Genomic DNA, 22,166 nt, shown 5'->3' on the forward strand with positions numbered 1-22,166 from the left:
TGAACCGTGAATAGCTGGTTAAGTCATGGTTTTAATAAAATAAAGTTTTGTTACTAATGCATGCTAATTGAAATGAGAATCACTGTTTAATCACTAGATATAGCTCTTACATGTACGTGTACATATGAGAGACGTTTAAACCAGATCCGTGATCTTATCTGATAATCACACGGGTACATAAGGGCAATATGCCCTTTACACACAGAAAGATAAACCAGTTCACTGGTCTAAATTTATCATACATTTGCGAAGATGAATTTAAAAATTCATTCAACATTTTTGATAATCACGGCGGGGTTTACCGTTTCATTAGGGAATATTAAACTTCCTTGCACAGAGGATATGTTCCATAGTAGCACTAATGCCTATTGGGCATGCGCCTCACAGTTTGCTCTGCAGTCCAACTGGTTTCCGTCGCCAATCGCTGGTTTGTTTAGTTATCAGGTAAGTTATAAACTGTAGCCTTTGTCAAGTTTCCCTTATTGTATATCACCATAGCAATCCCGTACAGCTATTTATAATTTCAAAACATAAACGACATTCTAACGTAATATTTGCATATCAGCAAATTACATTAGAAGTTGACGATAGCCTGTCGCTATGGTCATCAATGCATATTATAAACTAGTTGATTAATTATTTCGTTAGTTTATAAAGTAATTGCAAGCAAGCGAATGAAATAAAGAAAGGTAATCAATGAAAAAGTTATTACGTTCTAGTTCTAGGCTGCCATTTTGTTATTAAACGAATGATGGTTACTTGTGGCAAGAATGGTATAGTAATAGTTACTCAGTATAAGATATATCTGAAGATAACAGACGTCCTAAAATTAAAATATTGATTGCTACGCCGGAAGGAGAATTCCGGTTGAAATTATTCTCCGATATTGTACAAAGTCTTAGGAAAACTTAAAAAATAAATACTGAAATAGTTCTGTAAAAAAAGCTTGTGAATATATCCAAGGACATTTTATAATAACAAACAAGTCGATAGATACATTTACACCACGTGCGTGTAGAAGTTAACCAATACAAAGTGCAGCGGTGAAAGTACCTTTAATTTGATGTCGACGGCAATGGGTTTTTTTCAGATTTGGAACGGATTCGATGGTTTCTGGCAAAATGGAGCTGTTCTCGAACCATTCGTTAATTTCATGGCTTACGCAAACCATACAAGGTACAAATCTGTTGTAAAGAACTCACAGCGAAGTTTATATTCTCTACTTGAGGCCTACGGGCCATACCCATCCTTTGATGATATGGGATGGTATGGACTCAGCTACGTCAGGATCTACGAGGTACTGGGAGGAGACGACTTTCTAGATTCAGCAGAGGATATATTTAACTGGGCATGGACCACAGGATGGGACCAGAGTGATAAATGTAATGGTGGATTCTTCTTCGACAATCTGAAAGGTTCTAAACAAACCATCACCAATGTTGAAATGTTTCAACTTGGAGTTAAACTCTACCGTTTTAGGAATGATTCAGGCATCCTTGATAAGGTCCAACAGATACAAAAGTTTTTATTCAGTAATGAAATTGTAGATATGAAAACTCATTTAGTAGTGGATGGTATATTTATAGAGAACTGTACGAGTAATGGCGTCTATGGTCCCTCTTATAACGGAGGGGTATTCATCGGAGCACTCGTTGAATACTATAAAGTTACTCGAGATATTTACTATATAGAACTCGCTAAGAATATCGCTGAAGCAATCATCGAGACTAAATCCAATAATAGTCGAATTCTAACAGAGTATTGTGACCCTGACTGCAATGACGATGCCATCATGTTTAAGGGCATATTTGCCAGGAATTTAAGATATCTTATGGACGCACTGCCAGCAAATGATTCCACGACAAGAACAAATTACCAAAAAGTTCTAGACATCAATGTGATGGCAGTACTTGAGTTAAATTCATGTGACAAAAATCCAATTTCTAAATGCAACATAACTTTCAAAGATGGTCCACCATTTTACAATGTGTCTGGTCCAGTATTTTCGCCAAATTGGAATGGTCCGTTCACAGTCGGGGCTCCGATGCAGCAGACGTCGGCGTTTGATCTCTTCGTGTCCAGTATCTACCCTGGAACCACCTGTAGTGGCCATCTTTGTGCTTATGATCCTTCGTATCCGCCTCCGCAGCCACTCACATGCGGTAGTCACCCTTGCCCCAAACACGAGGAGTGTTGTGAATATAGCCCATATACCTCGTACACCTGCTGCGCTAGGGGTCAGAAATGTAACAAACAGGGAATCTGTGTATAGGGCTAATCTAGCTAAACTGGTTCAAAGATGAAATTATCGAATATTGAAAATTTCATAGACAAACAATATGACTGGACGTGTTGTGATAAACCCTAATACTTTAGATAGTAGCGATATGTCATCATGCATATAACATTCTTGTATCTCCATCTAAAGAATGTGATATAGTTTGAAGCCTAAGATTATACACCACTTGTTTTCGTCAAATGTACTACCATCTACTTACATCTTGTTTTGAAATTTCTACGTTTCCGAGAGGGATTTTGATTTTTTTTAATTTTCAACTAATTTTAAACTAATTTGATACTTTTTGAGTTCCAACAAATATTAGCTTACCGCAGTCTTAAATACCGCACAGTAATTTACTATCACTACGCCACACGACAGAATACCGAAATAAACATAAATTTAAACAGGGACCTCACTCAACCCCCCCCCCCCCCCCATCCACACACACCAACACACCAACACACACATCAAAAATATCCCAACAACAAGAACATAGATTTACTACACAGGGATCTCAACCTACGCCCCCCACACCCCACACCCCACACACACACCCCAACAACAAGAACATTGGTTTACACAGGGACCTCGACCCACCCCCCAACACACTCACACCAAAAATATCCCAACAACGAGAACATAGATTTACACAGGGACCTCACCACGCCCAATCCTGCATTTATTTGGTTTTTTAACTTCACATTATGTCATCGATATAGATGTTCTGTTATGTCATCGATATAGATGTTCTGTTATGTCATCGATATAGATGTTCTGACGTTATGACTTCACTTTCGGAAATGTATACGTAGTGAACTTTTAATGTTATACGTCTTCAAATAAATTACTAGTAAATTTCAATGTCTTTGTTTATTCTGGTGAATTTTTACAGTCATATCCACCTGTTCTGAAACGTGTGGTCCTTTTTCGTTCTCACAGGGCTGGTGTTTTTGGCCACACGCACTGACTGTTAGTTTATGATCAATAATGGACAGAAAGAAGGCACAAGTGAGGACGTTAGTTACTGCCGTCATGGCAATTGTAATAATAAGAAGACTGTATGGTGCGGGGGACTTCCAAATGGTCAATGTGGTTGACTGAAGCATATAGATGGAGAAAGCCCCCGCAACAACAGTGATCAGGATCTTAGGCACCACCATGATGATGACGAAGTCACGCTTGAACAGCCATGTCTGAAACACATAGTATTCAAACATATACTCAAAGCAATTCAAGAAGGTGTCTGGATGTGGTATTCAAATATTTACTGAAATCAATAAAAGAAGGTGCAAACAGTAATTACTCACTATATATTATGATTAAAATACAGACCGTCATTCCTACTCCGTTCAAAGCCTCTATATTTCGGAGTGAGGAGGAGGTCTGTGTCTCACTTAATGAATCATCTTAGTTTTGGCCAAAGCACAACTGTTGGACACAATGTCATCTTTCTTATATTTGTTTTACATGTTTTTATTATGCTTGGTGGGTTGGGGGTGATTTACTTATATAATATGATACGTTCATTGTTAATATGTATTGTTGAAAAAATGTACCATACCGGATTTGTTTTAAGAAGGTTAAAATAGACTTTGTCTAAGGCTAAAGCAAGTTGCTATGTTTACAATTTGATGAAAACAAACATCATTATGGGCCTTTGTTGGGGTCCATATGGTATTATTTAGAATTTAATTTGTTTTCAAATAGGATAGGAACAGTGGGCACACAACTTTACATTTACACCAAGCTGCTTCATCAGATATCAACTGTAATGTAATGGTTCCAATTCGTAAACCGAAGGTTTATTTACTGTAAATAAGCGTTTCATTAATGGATTATTTTCATCTCACAACACGAATTCGTAAAGCCATGTAAATAAATATACGAAGGTAATGATATGTAAGAAGTATGAACGTACAATGTGCATTTTGCATGATTATGAGTGAGCGATTTCAACATCACAAGTATGTATTATTACGAATGAGCAACCCATGTCCATTTACGGTGAGAAACTTACACACAACCTTTCTAAATAATAATCCGAGATTCGTTCTTCATCTGTCTTTGCTAACAGTCCACATGTTCCGATAAGCATTCCCTGTATGTCAAATGAACGCACGATATCAGTCATGGATTAATCTGACGTGTATCATAGTTATGAGAAACAATTGCTACAAAAAATATTGATTGATTGATATAATAGTATTAACGCATTAGAAACTGCCTTCGAGAGGATTTGTGGTCCTATAATTCTATTATGATTGCAGACCAAATTCAATAACGCGTGATTACCATCATGGCGCAGAAAGACAGAAATTAGCGATACAAACAAAGGACGGTCAAAAATTATTCAACAATGTGTTTGTCACGTCCTCGAAGATAATCGAGGAAGGCGAGAAGAAAGTGACACTTTTTCGACGGTGAGGACAGTCAACATTTGGATTAAAGTTCACTTACGTACGGAGACATGGCCGAGTTCTCACCTCTTACCAAGAATACAATATCATCCTACGGATATTAGTCCGTTGTCAAAGTGAATTATGGAATTAATACAAGGTGAGACAAATGAAGACGTTTATTTTTGTATATCTTTTTTCTAATACTTTTTTCTCTATCACGATAACGTCGGGGTTTCGCGCCAATCTCGGATTTTTTTTTTCATAGTGGTATGCAAAAATAAATATTGGCCAATCAGAAAGCCAGATTTCGTATGAAAACAAAGAAAAAATAATTATTAAAATTTTGAGCACCTTAATGATTCGCATGACTGAACTTGCTCTCGGGCCGTGAAGCGGTCGATTGTTGAAATAGTACCTATCTGCACGTGTACTCGGTATCAATGCGCGCTTGGTCTACCCATTACACGTGTACAGTCCTTGTGAATAGGAAGATTGTTTTCCACATTTTGAAAACGCCGTTTAGTTTGGAAAACGATGCCACGACTTACGGATACCAGTATCACGAAGTTACGGGTATGTTGGCAGGTGGACTTCCGCGGCGTGAAATTGCGCGTAGAATGGGATGTTCGCCTTCTACTACTTTGAGACTTCATCAGCGGTACGTTCAAACGGGTTCTCTGAATGATAAACCGCGCCCTGGGAGGCAACGAGTGACGTTATATCGACAGGACCGTTTCATCTGGGTCACCCATCTCCGTGACCGATTCCAAACTGCCTCCCAAACACCCAGAACAACGATAGGTATCTTCGGTTTTTACTGTCCGCCGACGTTTGCGTAGCACCGGTTTGAAAGCCTGTAGACCCTTCCGTGGGAACATGTTAACACGTCGACGTCAAAATCGCCTGACGTGGACCAGGTAGAATTCGCGTGTGGAGACGACGAGGAGAGATTTACGTCGATTCGTGCGTCCGCGAATGTGACCATTGGGTCGGTGGCAGTGTCATGGTGTGGTGAGGGATATCCTTCGACCGCAGGACGCCCCTTGTTATCGTGGACGGTAATCTGACGGCACGGGGTTACATCGACGAAGTCCTACAAACTACCGTTGTACCGTTCTTTCGTAATCATCCCGACGTCGACATTCTACAGCAAGACAATGTTCGTGCGCACTCAGCAAGGTTGACCACAGACTTCCTCAATCAACAGAACATTCAAACACTGCCCTGGCCTGCCTTCTCCCCTGATCTCAGTCCGATTGAACACTTTTGGGACCAGTTAGGTCAGGCTGGGAAACGACGTCAGCCACAACCGCAAAATCGACGTGAACTTGAAATTGCCCTTCAGGTGGAGTGGAGGAACATTCATCCAGTTAGAATTCAGCGTCTGATTCGGTCCATGCCACGTAGGTGTCGTGCTTGTGTGGAGGCAAATGGTGGCCACACCAGATATTGAAAGTGTGAAAATGAATTTGAGGTAGCGTTGAAACGTTTGTCTCATCCCCATTCACGGGCAATCTTTGACTTACTCACTGGTAGGAAACGACTCTCGAAATGCATACCTTTGTAATGAATTAAAGATTTTTTCTGTTAAACTTTTGTTACCATTAAAATTCATCGGCGCTCAGTATATATATAGACGAACAAATGGTAATTATTGTTCAAGTGATGATAGTATCGTTTATACTTTGTCTGTGATGAAGCATGTTATTCCAGTACGTGACATTCAGATGATAATGTACAAACCAATGTGCTTGTAATGATGAGTAACACCGACAGAAGACGGAAATCCGTGTAGTTTGTCCATATAATGATGCCTATAGAAAGCATTAGGGCGTCAACAATTACTAGAAGTCTCGCCTTCAGTGTCAGGTAAGCATCTATCTCACTCAGAGTCCTCATTCCCATCTAGTACTGAAACAGAACAGGCGGAAAGTGGTGACTAGTAAACAAAACACGTACGATATCATTAACATTCTTCAAAAAGAACAGAAGACCATGACATTATATCGAGACCGATGTAAGAAATATTGAATATTTTAGACGGTAACCGAACGTGCAATATAATACACATATACTAAAGCATTGTTTCATAATGCGAAATTATATTTTAATTATATATGTTTATTTGTATTCCAATTCAAGCTTAGAATATTATAACCAATTATGCAAATGAATGAGAGTGTATCTGTTGCTTTGAACAAATATAACTTCAGATATGTTGTTTTATTTGCTTGCCAAATTCATAAGCTAGATTACAGTACATTACTTACCTGGTTACTGCCTTAATTCTATAGGTATACATACCTTAACCTTATCAAGCATAGTTGGCAGTCATAAAGACAATGAACTTCAAGCGCTATTATGACGTCATTATCATTGTGACGTCACTATTGTCGTGCCAGCGATCACGGAAGACGGCTGTTCGAATGGCTGTTCCATCCATGACAATAACGAATGATTAATTCATTATAGAATTTGCCTCTGTCCAGTTTGCATTCATATTGGCTATAAATGTCAACTGAAAGACGTTCAATGCTTTAGTATTGTAGCTATATAAATGTATATATGCAGTTAAAATCACTACGTAACAAAGTTTAACAGCGATACCAAACATCAGTGTTGACATTGATTTACACAGGAAATATGGTCTTTGTTTGGTTTCGTAGCTTCATGTGATGAGCCAGGTGTTATCTGATCTAAATGTAGTCATTATCGTTGTGACGAAACAAAAGATAAATTTCCAATATGTACTTACATTGTTCTGCCATAAAGCCAAATATGTAGAAATATATAGTATATAATATGCTACTTTTTGTATCCGTGCACTTCTTGTTTACACTGATATTGTAATTAAACACTCCTTTCTTGCTCACTATTACGCTTCATACAAAGTATGAAACGCCATTAGCCTATGGGAACGTTAGTCACGTGTTTTTAGTACAGACAGATTTACCCAACAGCAACAGTTTGTGAGGTTTACTTCACATAGTTCAAACGACAGTAAAAGCTTATTGTAATCATATTCCCGGCTGGGTCACTTACACAACTCAGATTGAAATAAAACTACTGAATAATTTAGTACCTTGTTTAATGTAGTATAGATACATGTACTATTATGAAAACTTTACAGCAATACGCCATTCTAATGTTTCCTGGAGCTCCCTTGAACAACAATTACAGGTATTATATATGGTGCGTCTGGTTAGACCTAGTGTGTTTGTGAATTAATAGCAGTTATAATAATTTCATTTTATTTTCAGACGAGCCTTCGCAAAATCTCCATAGGCCTGTATCAATTACTACAGAATTACTTTTACAAACGGTCAAATAGGTTGTTCCGGATAACCTAAAACGATCCTGGTATATTTCAGTTATGGACAATACAATGTATATACATAATGATCTTGAGTTGATTATTTTAATTTTCGCAATTTCTTGGAACTCATATATACATCTATATAGATTCCAAAGAATATGAAATTGTCTTCTTTTATTCATTACTTGAAATGATGATACATTTATTCATTATTTTTCTGCTATCCTTATTTATTCATTTGACGTTATCTCTGACATGAAGCTAATCGATCAAAAAAAATTCAGCATCGCCCATAAGAGTGGGGTGTTGGTAGTAAGGGGACGATATTCGGAAGAAAATCACCGATGTGTCAGGATTGGTCCCTACAATCGTGTGACTCACACTGGTAAATTACAATAATGTACATCATTACCACTCTGTCATCGTTACTTGGGGATATTTGGATGATAACAAATTTAGTCAAACTAAATCTCTGAACAGGTTAGTCGGTCATCGTTACTTGGGGATATTTGGATGATAACAAATTAGTCAAACTAAAACTCTGAATAGGTTAGTCTGTCATTGGTATTTGGGGATATTGGGATGATAACAAATTTAGTCAAACTAAAGTTCTGAACAGGTTAGAATGTCATCGTTACTTGGGGATATTTGGATGATAACAAATTTAGTCAAATTAAAGTTCTGAACAGGTTAGTCGAATGAGATACATGTGCAATTAAATGAAATTGAACAGTAATGGAAATAGGTCCTGATTATATAGGTAGCGTAATATTAGTCTTACGGAGAGTCTTTGATGGTTTTTATTACCTTTCCCTTGAACTAAGGAAATTAATACTATCTTAGCAAATGTGAACCAATATCACATTTGCAGGTTATCCCAGGGTATTAATTTACTGTAGAAGACATTAAATAAAGGTTTCCCATCAAGTGACTGTTGTTTATCATGTTTGTCAAACTCGAGTTAGTTAATTTTCAAATTTTGAAAAGACAAGAGCTTTAGCGATTGTCTTTTAAAAATCTGAAACTTAACTAACGAAAGTCTAGATAAACATGATAAACAACAGTCACGCGTTGGGGAACTTATTTTTCCCATAACTTTAGCTCTATATTTATACCGTGGTGACCATTCTCTCGTCTTCATTTAGAGAAACTTACCACCATTCATTGTGTAGTGATAACTTTCCGCGATAATATAGTGCTTAGATAGAGAGCCACTATTCTATTGTTTGATATTTTGAATAAGCAATTACCTGTGAAACAGTAAATACAATGTTATTTAAAATGTGCTATGAAAAGAAGCCCAAAGTTGAGAGCCGGATAAAATCATTTAGCGAACCAGAGATAATCAAACAAAACATTAATATTAATTGCTGCGTAATTATAGGTGAAATATATCAGAATTATAAATAGCAGATAAAAAAGTCTATAAATTCTAGAATTAACTTATGCATAACAAATTGTAGCACATCTACACCAGTATAAGGTTCTCCGTATGCTCTCAGATTCAAGAATAGTAAGCATAAGCCTGCCAATCTATCTCACCACAGGGTAGTATAATTATCTACAGTTGACATTCCATGACATGTTACTTGCGTTTAGAGTCACGTAAGTGTAATCTTAGTTTAATGTTTGTTGCATTTCAGCGAATCCTACAGTGACTTCGACAGCATTACTCGTCGATACACGTTGAGGAGAATTTGTTAACATTTCAGATGGATTATGCGAGTGATTTTTAGTGATATATCAATAGTAAACTAAAATGTATTTGTTTTGGTTTATTGGGAAAGTGTGTGTGTGTGATTGTATATGAGGTGAATCTTTTTTATATATTCTCCTGGATTTATGGTGACTGGTTAGTGCCGTAACGCGTTCTCACAATCTCGCTTTGTTTGCAATGAGATATTACCACAACTGGGAGTAACAATTTGATGATTATGGACCGAGACCACAATTGCTATGTTTCATTTTAACATGACAAATCATGATATATTCCTAAAAATTCAATGAGAAGTTACCATCTTATCTTGTCAAGGTCAATATATGAGTAGCAAATTTCGGAAGATTCAACTCAGAATAATCGGCATTTTCTATTTATCAAGTGTTAACATGTGCCGATTATATACATCTGGGTCAGGAGTTCGGGTCAAAACAGGACTTTTTACACAGGATCCTGCAGCACTTAAACAGAAGAATATTCAATATTTTTCATACTATAATTGTTAAAATGACACATATATACTACACATCTACATCAAATGTTGGCAAATACCAAGTTCATAGGGAAATGGTGCATGTTTTTCGTTAAACATATACATTTCTGACTTCATTCGTACTGAAACTGGAAGTATGTTATTTTAGTCTTTTTCCTATGGGTTTCATACAGTCGCTTTGTAGCCATCAGAGTACCGCGTTGTCGCTCCGTCGTCGTCGAGTTGTCGCGAACAACCGTTGTAGCTCCGTCGTCGTCGTCTAGTTGTCATGATCTCGCGTTGTCGCTCCGTCGTCGTCGAGTTGTCACGATCACGTGTTGTCAACCTACAGTCGACAGAATGGGATAGGGACATTATAGATGAATGTGTCATTAAAGATTCCCATACGGGTTGTCGTCGTGTTATTATGTTATTTATAACCCGGGTCGTACTGGCCTGTGTTTGACAATTTTATAGCTCTTCAAATTAATCAGGACAACCAGATAAAAAGTATTAAATACCAGTGTAACAATTCATTGTATGTTTCTACTGCTTTCACCTTCTTCGTATATCGTAAATTTATTCCTTCCATCGGAATCATTTGAGTGAGCTTAATATAAAACATCTCTCTGTCTTTTCAAAACCGCTGCTTATTTTTGTTACATTCAACAACACTTTGTATACGTATAATACATAGCCATAAAGTACTAGTGTAGCACATTCTGTACACATGACACACAATCACATACTACATTGTATGCATATGTATCAGTGAGACTTTAAATCGTAATTTGGACATTTTATTTTAATTTTCAGATAAAGATAACAAAGAAAGAAATGTGAGAAGTATGAACTATATTAAAATGGTAGTAATTCAATTGATGTTTATATATCATCAACAATGTAATACAGGGTACTTTATTTGTATCAGAGATAAGTACTTACCAACAGAAATCAACTAATGAATTTGTAATAATCGATTATAATAGATGTTCACAGTTCATCCAACCACTGTGTTTGAGGCGTAAATGACACAGTGACGAGCTCCTGATGAAATTACTATAAACGGTGTGCAACAATACACTAGGTTTGACTTGAGATAAAAATGACCATGCTTTATATTACAGCGTAGTTAAGAAAGATATAGAAAGTACAAAAATATTAGTATTATTGATTATCGATTCAACAAATGAAACTTAAAAAAAGCCAAGCATAAATATTCAGCAAAACTAATCAAAACCAAAAAAGGGGAATAGGGATATATATAGCAATTAAATTACGATTGTGTAAACATTTCCTAGTGTCCCTTTCACTTACTACATTGATATATATTTTATCATTAGCAACATATATTGATGTGAACATGCTTTCTCATTGTTTACAATTCAATACAATTAACATAACTTTAGCAAATGTTTTCTCAACCTACATGCACTGCTTTTTACCATGAGGCTGATGATGAAAACCAAGTTTTATATCCCTGTCACTTCTTGTAAACCATAAGGAGCATAGTTGTAAACGGAACTCGGAAATGGAAGTCGATCGAAAACTAAATTAAAGTGGATTAACCACTAGTAATCTATAAAAAAGACAATAGGCAACATTTCTATTATTTCCAAAGCACATTGACTCCTTTTTGTCTAAAATGATAGAAGATTTCCTTCTTTTTATTTAAACGGAAATAGGAATAATTAAAAAAAACAGAAAACATTTGTAATATGTTCAAATCACATAAACAGAAATTTTTGAATTTCATTTTTTTTTATTCTTAAACGGAACTCGAAACCAACTTCAGCCTGCCTATGAAGCATTAAACTGTCTTCTTGTTGTACCCATGGTCAATATATTTAGATGAGAGTGGTTTCCATATAATCTTCATAATGCGCGCTAGTGAATTATGAAATGATGATCTGCAAAGCTCTGGCATCTATATAGATAATAGATTCCAAAGGAAGATAGTTTAATACTTATATTTACATTATTAACTCATTTTGGCTGTTTCTTCATTAACATTGTTTGAGTTAGACTAAGACAACTGTTTATCAACGACGATTTAATTCACAAGATGGAACAGACATTTTGACGGTGATCAATTGACGTCACCATGTCAACATTAGTGACGTCATATTGGTCATGCTTTGAGTGTCACTTATATCCCCATAGACTTCACTTTGCCTTGGTGACTTTATATAGTAGAAGTAGCATGTGATTATGTACAAGTGAAATGAGATCAGAACAAGTGAAATGAGATGAGTACGAGTGAAATGAGATGAGTACAAATGATATGACATGAGTACAAGTGAAATGAGATGAGTACAAGTGAAATGAGAAAGTTCTCCACATATGATATACAAAGTTGCTCAAAATCTTATACATTGTACTTTGCATCAATGATATGACACCAGACATATTGAGCAGATATTTTAACTAGTTATGACAGTGTGAACAACAATACACAACTTTCAGATACCGATAAGATCAACTTTGCCTAAAATTTGAAACGCTTATCAACACGTTTCTGAGACTTAGTTTGTAAGCTGATTATATGATGTATATTGTACGTCTATTGATGTTATAGGTATGATCCTATATCAGAATAAAAGGAGTGGGCGAAGACCAGTTTGTCAGACTTCAGTATAATGTGACCGGGTGGGGTATGTTGATGGTTGTTGTTTTACATGCGTCTGTAGAACCGCACTTTTAAAAGATAGCTCCATTAATATAATGAGAAACATCAAGAACATACCACAGCCTTTACAAATCATATAGTGATGGGCCGTGAAACACAAACAAACAAATTACAAATTATACAGACACTTACCAACACGATACACGGTTTATCCCAGGCAATATGTCGTCACGCAAATTTCACGTGAAAAAAGAAAAGACACAAGAAATTTTGCCACTGTAGAAGTGTGGTCGTCCTCAAATGGAATTAATTGTTTGAAAGACTATGTGGAATTACAATGGTAATGCTAAACTAATCATTGAGCTAGGTGCATGGTTCCTCAATCACTGCAAAATATCGGCAGATCCTCGTGCATATTGTACGAAGCCTTGCTGTAGACTTTCATCAATGCGTGAAATTGAACTTTAGTATATTTTCTAACTCCACATGCATGAACCACGTCAGGAGCGTATATGGTTATAGTAGGATGTTTAACTGGAATGTGGATATGTAACATTACTTTATCTCCTTATATTTACATTTTCACTTCGCCCCGCCTCAATGAAACTAGTAAACTCCGATCACTTCATTTCCCAATGAAGATGCTTGGTCACGCGCTGACCTCTGACCGGCGTGAGAATACATTTTGACCTAGTTTTACGCCGCTTCAGTTTTGAATGAACTTTCTGCCTGTCTTTGTACATTCAGAAATGCTTGAGAAAGTGATATTAGAAATTGTCAGTAATATAATATTATACAGATATTTTACACGTATTTTGGTGAAACGCTGACTTAGGCTCAAGCCCCGGAAAAATGCTGAACATAGGCTACCGAACGCATGAGGTTCACCACTCATCGCAAATAGGCATAATCGAACGCAAATGGTTATGATAATGTGCACAATATATGTGATGCGGTGATATACATGCAAGCTTAGAAACGATAGATTCCATTAAATAGCAAACAGGCTGATTTCAGTGAAATTAAGCCTAACAAAACGATTCTGTGAGTGTCGAAACCCACAGCATTGGAGGGTCGTTGGAAACCGCCAATATTTCAAATCAATGTTTCTCTACTTACTTTATACAGCATTTTAATCCCAAAACTCCAGTTGACAGAGAAGTTATCACATTTCAAGAATAACACAGAAGTCTTCCAGTGATCTGCGACTAAATCCCACATTTTAACACGTTTTATTGAGCCCCGGAAGCACCATGTTATTGGGCTGCATCACATACCATAGACACAGGGGTTGGATTTCACAACATGTTTAGTTAATAAACATTTAAATGTCAGCTACAAATAATTACCAGACGGAAATACAACATTCAGTTACATTCCACAACAATTACAATTGAATTTTAAAAGGTTTGATTATGTTTAGATACCAACTATTCAGCATTTTCACCACAATCATCATTTTCTTCAAAACCGGACCCCTGCTAAATCGAGCAACCGGATTACACATTGACTGCACTGCTAGTACTGCGCAGCAATTTTTGTATTTGAAGCTACATAATGTTTTTATGATAAAATTTAAGCCATTAATTCCTGTACATAGAAACAGTATTTAGAAATCGCCGTTTTTAATCTTAACAACGCACAAAGAATGAAGTTATTTTCGGAACTACATTTTGTGTTGCCTTGGTGACGAGAAGAACTGACTGGCGGCTGTTCCGTAGCTGTACATACATGTACGATAACTGGTACAATGTTGCAAATTTGTATAATAATCTGATACCGAATACATATAATTTGATTTTTTTCAACAGCGGGATTTTTAAATTGATTAACGTAAATATAAGGATTGATTATCAATTTTGTTGCTTGCATTGACTGATGAAGAAAGTTAATCTCGTGCAAATGTTACATGAACTGCTTCGCAGTTCACTTCATTTGCACGAGATTAACTTTCTTCATCAGTCAATGCAAGCAACAAAATTGACAATCAATCCTTAAATAAAGACGAGGCTAAATAATACAATTAGATAAACCAAAACACAATAGCTGTTAACACCATCCAGGAGACCAGAAACCGTTGTAGTTCTTTGGATCGGACACGGCTGTGCCATTCGGATAATTCGCCGGAACCATTTGTTTGTGGTACTCCGCCATCCTCATCCGTAATTTCTTTACAACATCGGGTAACTTATCCGAGAGGTTATTACGCTCGTTAGGGTCATCTAATACAAAATACAATATAGATAGTAAGTATAACATGGTATATGTATATAGCATTGACATTGATGACATAATTATATCAAGTTCGCATAGCTACTTACTTTAGTATACAAATATATCGATAACTAAATAATGATGTTCTTAATATATACATGTACTTAAAAGATGAATTATTTACTATATAATAGACACTGATAACATCGTCTAAAATAACAGTACTAATTGAATTGGTCTTCTCAAGAAGTAAAATATGAAAAGATTTGTTGTGATATGGCGCTATTCCCATAAGATAAATTGCATGTGAAATTGTTTAATTGTAACCAAATTCAAGCTAAATGCGACTGGGGGAAAATAAATACCATTAGTTTGTTTGTACGTTTAAAGTATCATAAAAATCAACGTCCATTGATTCGGTGTAAAATGAATATTTATCAACTAGGTCCAAATATAAGCACCCCGGATTTTCCTAGGACAAAATATTTTTCTGTCAGGTTAATCCCAACTGATTAATTGTCGATGAAGATCCATAGTTAGACGCCATAAACAAAGGTCTAAAATTATTTTATAATTACGCTCCAAACCCTTTCAACTCATACAGATTTATAATAAAACAATAGAACAATAAATGTTACCAGGCACTCCACCAGCGGCTGCTACTATGGTCGGACTCCAATCGACAGCGTGAATCATGCTTAAATACACGAAGAATATATTTTGTATGTTATGATTTCAAAATGTCTTAAACTACAAAGGAATTAAGATGGTTTTTTCCTTATCCCTTATCAGAATCTACTTATTTATGTTTTTTACATTAAATAGTATTTACGGTTATAATTCAATGTATTTAGGTTACATTCAGTTATTCATCTTACTACGTGAAGTGTACATATTAATATCAATTTTTCATCAGCACTCTATAGAATGGTCTAATTCACATTTGTAAATTTGTATTTCTGCACGAAGCTCAACGCAAATGAACACAGTTGTCGCTGATTGTACATAGAGACCTTAATATTTACAAAATGAATCCGTCTGCACGAGTTAGGAAGCTACACCATCGATTTAAATTCCATTCCATTAAATAGCAATAAGAAATGTTCCTGAAACATTGTTTGAAATAACGTTGGTTTAGAAAAATACAAGAATATGAATTCAACATTTAAAGCGTGCCCATGGAACCCTTGCCAATCATTATAACTTACCCGTTGTACGTGTATCCTGTCTTCTCCAAACCGGCCCCGTGAACGAAAGCTGTCACTCTTGTACCACCCTCGTATATTGTTATCTTAGATCCTCGTAATGGCCAATTGTTGCCATTAGCAGCAGGCCAACCACCATTCTGAACGTCAAAATATCCACAAGGAAAGGTTAACATACAGAACAACTTGCAACTTTCGGGGAAATATGAATAAAAGAATCATAATATGTAAAACCCGATAGATTCTGGGAATGTGGAGATATCTCTCTCAGATGTTTACTATATAACATATCATAAAAATAAATGATAGCATGCTACGTAAACAAGTCATTATCATCTAGACGAAGTATTACATTCCAAAAACGACAATGGACGTTGACGTATATGCATAAGGGTATGAAATACATTGTTTTGGTTTTGCAACAATTGGCATATAATTGCTTCAAATTGATACTTGAAATTGTGTATAGTCTGGCCGTTGTCTCTGCGACCATTTTGTTTAATCTAAATTTCGTCCTATAAGCCATTTTTACACTGTTTATAAGTAAAAATCCATGTATCCAGGCTATATATCATAAACTCACATCAGCGGTAAAGATGATCAGCGTGTCCTCGTACATGCCATACACTTTCAGAGCGTCTGTCACGACACCGATGACGTCATCCATCGCTGTTACCATCCCTACATACAAATGTACATACAACAGTCACAATACGAACATCATTGCTGCCCAATATCACATTTGGTCATAGGACTAGGCTATATATTTAGGAGATTTTGACATTATATATTTCGTATAGCTGATATAAAATACGTGGGTATTTTTTCTGCGATTTTAAGTAAAAACCAGACATTCAATTTTAAAAGTTTCAAATTTACACAAAGATCAACAATTTCTTACCATTTTACCAGATTAAGCAATGATCAAAGCAGTGTCCCGCAGAATCGCAAAGTATCATCATGTGTTATGAATGATTTATAAAAACAGAAAATAATCATTAGAGATAAATATTTTCTGTAATTGGCACAATTTATTCTTTGCAAAAACACACTTTAAAAAATATTTGAAATGCTTATTGTTAATTGAATTATTTTATCTAATCCCAATTGTAGATCCCACTATAAGACATTATAATATCATTACTAGCCATGCCATCACAATATAAACCCACAACATAACCTAACACAATGCGAGTTTTAATCCCCCATTAATAGGCCAGCTGAGGGTGTGATATAATAACTATTCGTCTTTGATTCTCTCACCTGAGAATTTTCTCCTGCCTTCATTATGTATGTGTTTGTACATATTCTCGTACTCAATAGGTACCTAAAAGATCAAATATAAATCTGTGTTATTGGTAACAAGTTGGTGTTTTCTCAGATTTTAAGTGCCTAACGTACCAATGGATACACATGTCACTTTTGCAGCATACCAAACCTGAATCCTTTTTAATGCCCGCCGAAACAATAAAGTAAACATTTTATATTAGCATTTATAGTGAAACACGTTATAACGACCACGCTTTTAAAGGATGCATGATTATAATGCAACATTTTCCATTCCCACTCAAGGTTCATATAAGGTATCTACATAATTTTATGTATAACGAACTATACTTATAACGAAGTAATTTCGTAAGGTTCGTTTGTTTTAACTCTGTTTTACTATATAAAATCAGAGCCTCTATATTTACCCACCTGGATCGGAATATGAACAGACTGTAGAGGCATATAAAGGAAAAATGGTTCACTCTTATTGTGTATTCCGATTAGCTCCGCGGCTCGAGCAGCGAATTCATACTGTAATATAATGAAGCACGGGTTGATGTTCCATGATGGCACAACTAAACACAAAAGCAATATAGAACGAGAACCAGGAAAGACAAAATACACATTGTTCCTACAAGCAGTACACCGTCATTACAATAAGGTGTATCTAAACAATAAGAGGTGCCATGTATATCTAGATGTTGAAGTACAATCTGACCATAATCAGACGGCAACAACAAAGATTCAGATGTACGTAGTATTCTTATATATAAGCTAATATAGTTTAAAACTACTGTTTCCATCTAACAATGTTCTAAATGAAACAGGCGTATGATAAAGACTCAACCTTACCGTTGAATAAGTACCTATTCCATCTTTGTCGGTTGCCGTGTTGTTCCGGAAGTCGTATCCCACTTTATTACCCCTGGCTGAAATAGAATTCTCGCGTTATTTGGTGTTGAAAACAAAGTTTAACAATGATAATAACGTGCCTCACATAGGAGTCGCTCCATATGAGCATGGTTAACATAAAAGCGAAATCCAATCCATATATTAACGAGAGTCCAAACATTTCGTGATTTCAGCTAAAAATGAGCAAAAAACATGTTAGAGGTTTTAAATTACCGTGATCTCATTTACATGGTGTAACCATGATTTAACCATGTCTCAATAATTAGAGGGCACCATTTTCGTTATTAAAATACGCGAAAATGTCCCTACCGCGAATGATATCACTTTTACAATACTTGCTATTAACTTTTGTGTAACAATCGTGCTGTCCGCCAAGAAACCCATTAATGATATCACTTTTACAATACTTACTATTAACTTTCGTGTAATAATCGTGCTGTCCGCCAAGAAACCCATTTATGATATCACTTTTACAATACTTACTATTAACTTTCGTGTAATAATCCTGCTGTCCGCCAAGAAACCCATTAAATGTGTCAAAGCCACGGTAGGTCGGCGTACACTCCCATTTACAGAACCCAAGGTGCCATCTACATTGAGAAATTGGCATAAAACACACTGAGTAATCCGTTGTAAATCCTAATAACAGAAATGGCCCCAAGGACAGTGGCCAAGGTTATATGTTAAAAAGACATACGATATTAAAATATATGTTTATTATCACTTTTATAATTCTAAACGACAATTTACAATAAAAAAGCCATAGCATTAAACTATTGTGGGTTTGTCATCTCCAATAGCAAAGGTACATACATTATTCCGTATTTTTTACGGTAGCACCGTTATTTTTTTTAAAGGAAACGACATAACGTTTACGTTATAATGTGGTAGCTAGTGAAAAAACACATTTCCCATTTAGTTTTATTTTTACACCATACACCATTTCCAAAAAAAAAAAACGGATGTTGAAAAGAAAATTTCAAGGTAAATGTACAATGAAGCTGAAGCCATTGTCTGTTTGTTTGCTAAAGATACGTCATATTTATAGCATACAAATCCTACAGATCGTGGTTCACTACTTACTTTCCTATCATATGTGTTTTATAGCCCAGTCCTTTGAGATGTTGTGGCAGGAATTTGAGGTTCGTCGGAGCACACACCTTCTGGTCAGGCCATATAACCAAATGCTAAAGAGACGAGAGAAAATATTCCTACAGGTGCAATGGCAATATTTAAAGGATATGAAATATATTCTGATCTGTCGTTGAGAGTAATCTTCCTCGCTAGTATCTGGTTTAATTTTAACCCAATTAAATAAAATCACTAAAACTCTCAATGTTATTTAAAACTTCGAAACTTCGAAACTTAAAATAAACATTATAAAAGCATATGCAATCTTAAGTATCCAATTAAAAGAAAGAATTATCAAATATTAGAAGTTCTTTTGCTGGAGCTCGTTGTCTACATCACGCATACATTACCTGAAGTCCGGCTTTGAAAGGATATACCCCTGTCATAAAAGCGTTTCGCGATCTGTTAAATATAGAAAGGACCAGGTAACAGTGAATTATTGACATTATTGAAATAATTAATCAGTAGCTAATCACATTTTAGTAATGCTAATCTATATATAAGAGAAACTTGCTTCAAAAAGTTTCAGACAGTACTGATTGAACTAAGCAAAATTCCGATCAATTTGATGACTTATATAAATCCCAGAGTTGGTCAAGCATTTTGTACGAACTCTATTTACTGACGAGGTTATATCTAAACAGAACTTGGTCACATCTTAGGTTCTGTGTACGTATTGAGGCCGACTTCAGACGGTGACGTGTATAGCCATGTGTCGGATACCTTAATTGGCCAGCGTAATCAAATAACACTGCTTGGTGCTGTCCACAATGTGCATGTTTGAATTGAAATGCGTCATGATATTTCTGCTACATCTGGTTATAATTTGATTTCGTTTGGTTATTGTAACGTCCCATAACGTTTTAGGACATCCCAGGTTAAGGATGTGATATAATGTGTTAATATTCGGGAAAAACCTTGCAACTGACAAACATGGAATCCTTATCAGGATGTGGAGGACTATTTGTAACGTTTCCGCCACCAACGTAAAAATATTCGTTAGGAATACTTACGGAGAGCACACGGGCTGTACATAGGACTGGTTGAGGATGACTCCTTCCTTGGCCAATTTATCAATGTTAGGAGTGGATATGTTTTCATTACGAAACCCGACGTCGTTCCAACCTATAAACCGCAAGTTGGTCACATAAATACTTGTTTATTAGACTTCGTGTCAAAATTCATTACACTACAGAGTCAATAGTAACATGTCGCATTTGATATTAGACAGCACAACATAGAACAAATTCAATCGCGAGGTACGACAGTATCACGTAATTGGTAATACTAAATCTATGCAAACGGTAAGTTTACAATATGTGGATTATTCGTCTACCCCTTCAATTACCAGTGAAGATTTTGTTATTGGACATGACTAAGGTCTGTAACTTCCTGTTATGGACTAATAATCACTGGGTTATATTATCCATACGATTCTTCTCTTATATCATTAATCTCATAACGAAAAAATCCTTCTATTGTCCAATATAAACATTCAATTCATACATTTGAACAATAAATGTCGTGATCGCTATTATGGTATCATTATACCGCTCTGTATAAGTATTTATAGTTTTTTCACGTGAGTTATTCCCCTTCGACAAATGTTAAATATACAACTACTTGTATATTTTAAATTGATTTTCACATATGTCTGTACACATCGAGTTGTCTGTACTATATATACAACAATGAACAACATGTGTAACACTACATAACCGTGCTTGATACCTGATTTACAACCATTGATCCTATGATTCGTATATATAAATATGTATGTTGACAAACTGTTTTCATTGCTTACTCACCGAAATCGTCTGCTACTATAAATAGAATATGTCGTGGATTAGCATGCACATGCGTTGTCTCGTGCACGATAATCACACAAACAATTAAGACCGTCTGTAGGAAGGTCCTCATTTTCCGGGTACACTGTTGATGGATGTAAACATAGGCAGTGTAATGTATTTTGACTGCCCACGTGACTATGGCTGATAGAAAATTAGTGCATTCAGGTATAACGAGTAATTCTACAGGTAGAGGTCCATAGAAACACTTAAATAAAGAGCAAAAATATGAAATTACAGTTGGTAGTAGCCTAAAGGTTACACGCTTGTACACACTGAGTGCACTACGTTTAGACTTTTGTGTAAAGATACAAAGATAATTTACACTGAAAAGATTATTGATAGGTGTTACTTGTTCTCACGACATATATCTCTTATGTTTTAAGTTATTGTTTTTCATTTCACATTATATTTATTAACGTAAATAAATTGCAGTTTTAAAGGCTTGTATATCATGTAATTTTTTTTGTATCATGCATGTTAGTCTTACCCTATATCCTACAGAAAGAACACACACTATACTGGTATGGACTATTGATTTCCGATTTCTCAGGTACAACCATCACGGGATGATACACACGATAAGAAATAAGAAAAGAAACTAAATTACAATAATGCCCCTATACATGACCATGTGACCCTTCATGCTTTATGGATTCAATTAATAAAACCCTACTTTGTAACATTATAAATCCTTCTGCAATAAAATATATGTACATAAAATACAATGTACTTTCACAATTGCACAAAACTTCAACTACCCAACCTTCCAAT

At 35.7% G+C, this 22,166-nt stretch overlaps 3 protein-coding genes across 3 annotated transcripts; 1 reads left to right on the plus strand and 2 right to left on the minus strand.

Annotated features, from left to right (window-relative positions):
- The first annotated feature begins 214 nt into the window (after nucleotides 1-214).
- LOC138307604 (uncharacterized) lies at nucleotides 215-3,142 on the plus strand. Its single transcript, XM_069248409.1, has 2 exons — nucleotides 215-444; nucleotides 1,091-3,142. The coding sequence occupies exons 1-2, from the start codon at nucleotides 253-255 to the stop codon at nucleotides 2,270-2,272; spliced, it is 1,374 nt and encodes a 457-aa protein (XP_069104510.1). The 5' UTR covers nucleotides 215-252; the 3' UTR covers nucleotides 2,273-3,142.
- Nucleotides 3,136-6,585, minus strand: LOC138307606 (uncharacterized). The gene is made up of 3 exons (XM_069248411.1): nucleotides 6,424-6,585; nucleotides 4,299-4,379; nucleotides 3,136-3,474 (listed from the first exon to the last, which is right to left on the minus strand). Exons 1-3 carry the CDS (start codon nucleotides 6,583-6,585, stop codon nucleotides 3,139-3,141), a joined length of 579 nt encoding a protein of 192 aa, XP_069104512.1. The 3' UTR covers nucleotides 3,136-3,138.
- Nucleotides 6,586-10,969: 4,384 nt separating this feature from the next.
- On the minus strand, nucleotides 10,970-21,581 carry LOC138306922 (arylsulfatase J-like). The gene is made up of 12 exons (XM_069247492.1): nucleotides 21,354-21,581; nucleotides 20,559-20,670; nucleotides 19,896-19,947; nucleotides 19,498-19,601; nucleotides 18,898-19,004; nucleotides 18,355-18,431; nucleotides 17,932-18,033; nucleotides 17,497-17,560; nucleotides 16,817-16,914; nucleotides 16,237-16,373; nucleotides 15,667-15,725; nucleotides 10,970-15,036 (listed from the first exon to the last, which is right to left on the minus strand). The coding sequence occupies exons 1-12, from the start codon at nucleotides 21,463-21,465 to the stop codon at nucleotides 14,864-14,866; spliced, it is 1,197 nt and encodes a 398-aa protein (XP_069103593.1). The 5' UTR covers nucleotides 21,466-21,581; the 3' UTR covers nucleotides 10,970-14,863.
- Between the last annotated feature and the right edge of the window lie 585 nt (nucleotides 21,582-22,166).

Source organism: Argopecten irradians, chromosome 14 (assembly GCF_041381155.1).
Source record: "Argopecten irradians isolate NY chromosome 14, Ai_NY, whole genome shotgun sequence".
Lineage (NCBI taxonomy): Eukaryota > Metazoa > Mollusca > Bivalvia > Pectinida > Pectinidae > Argopecten > Argopecten irradians.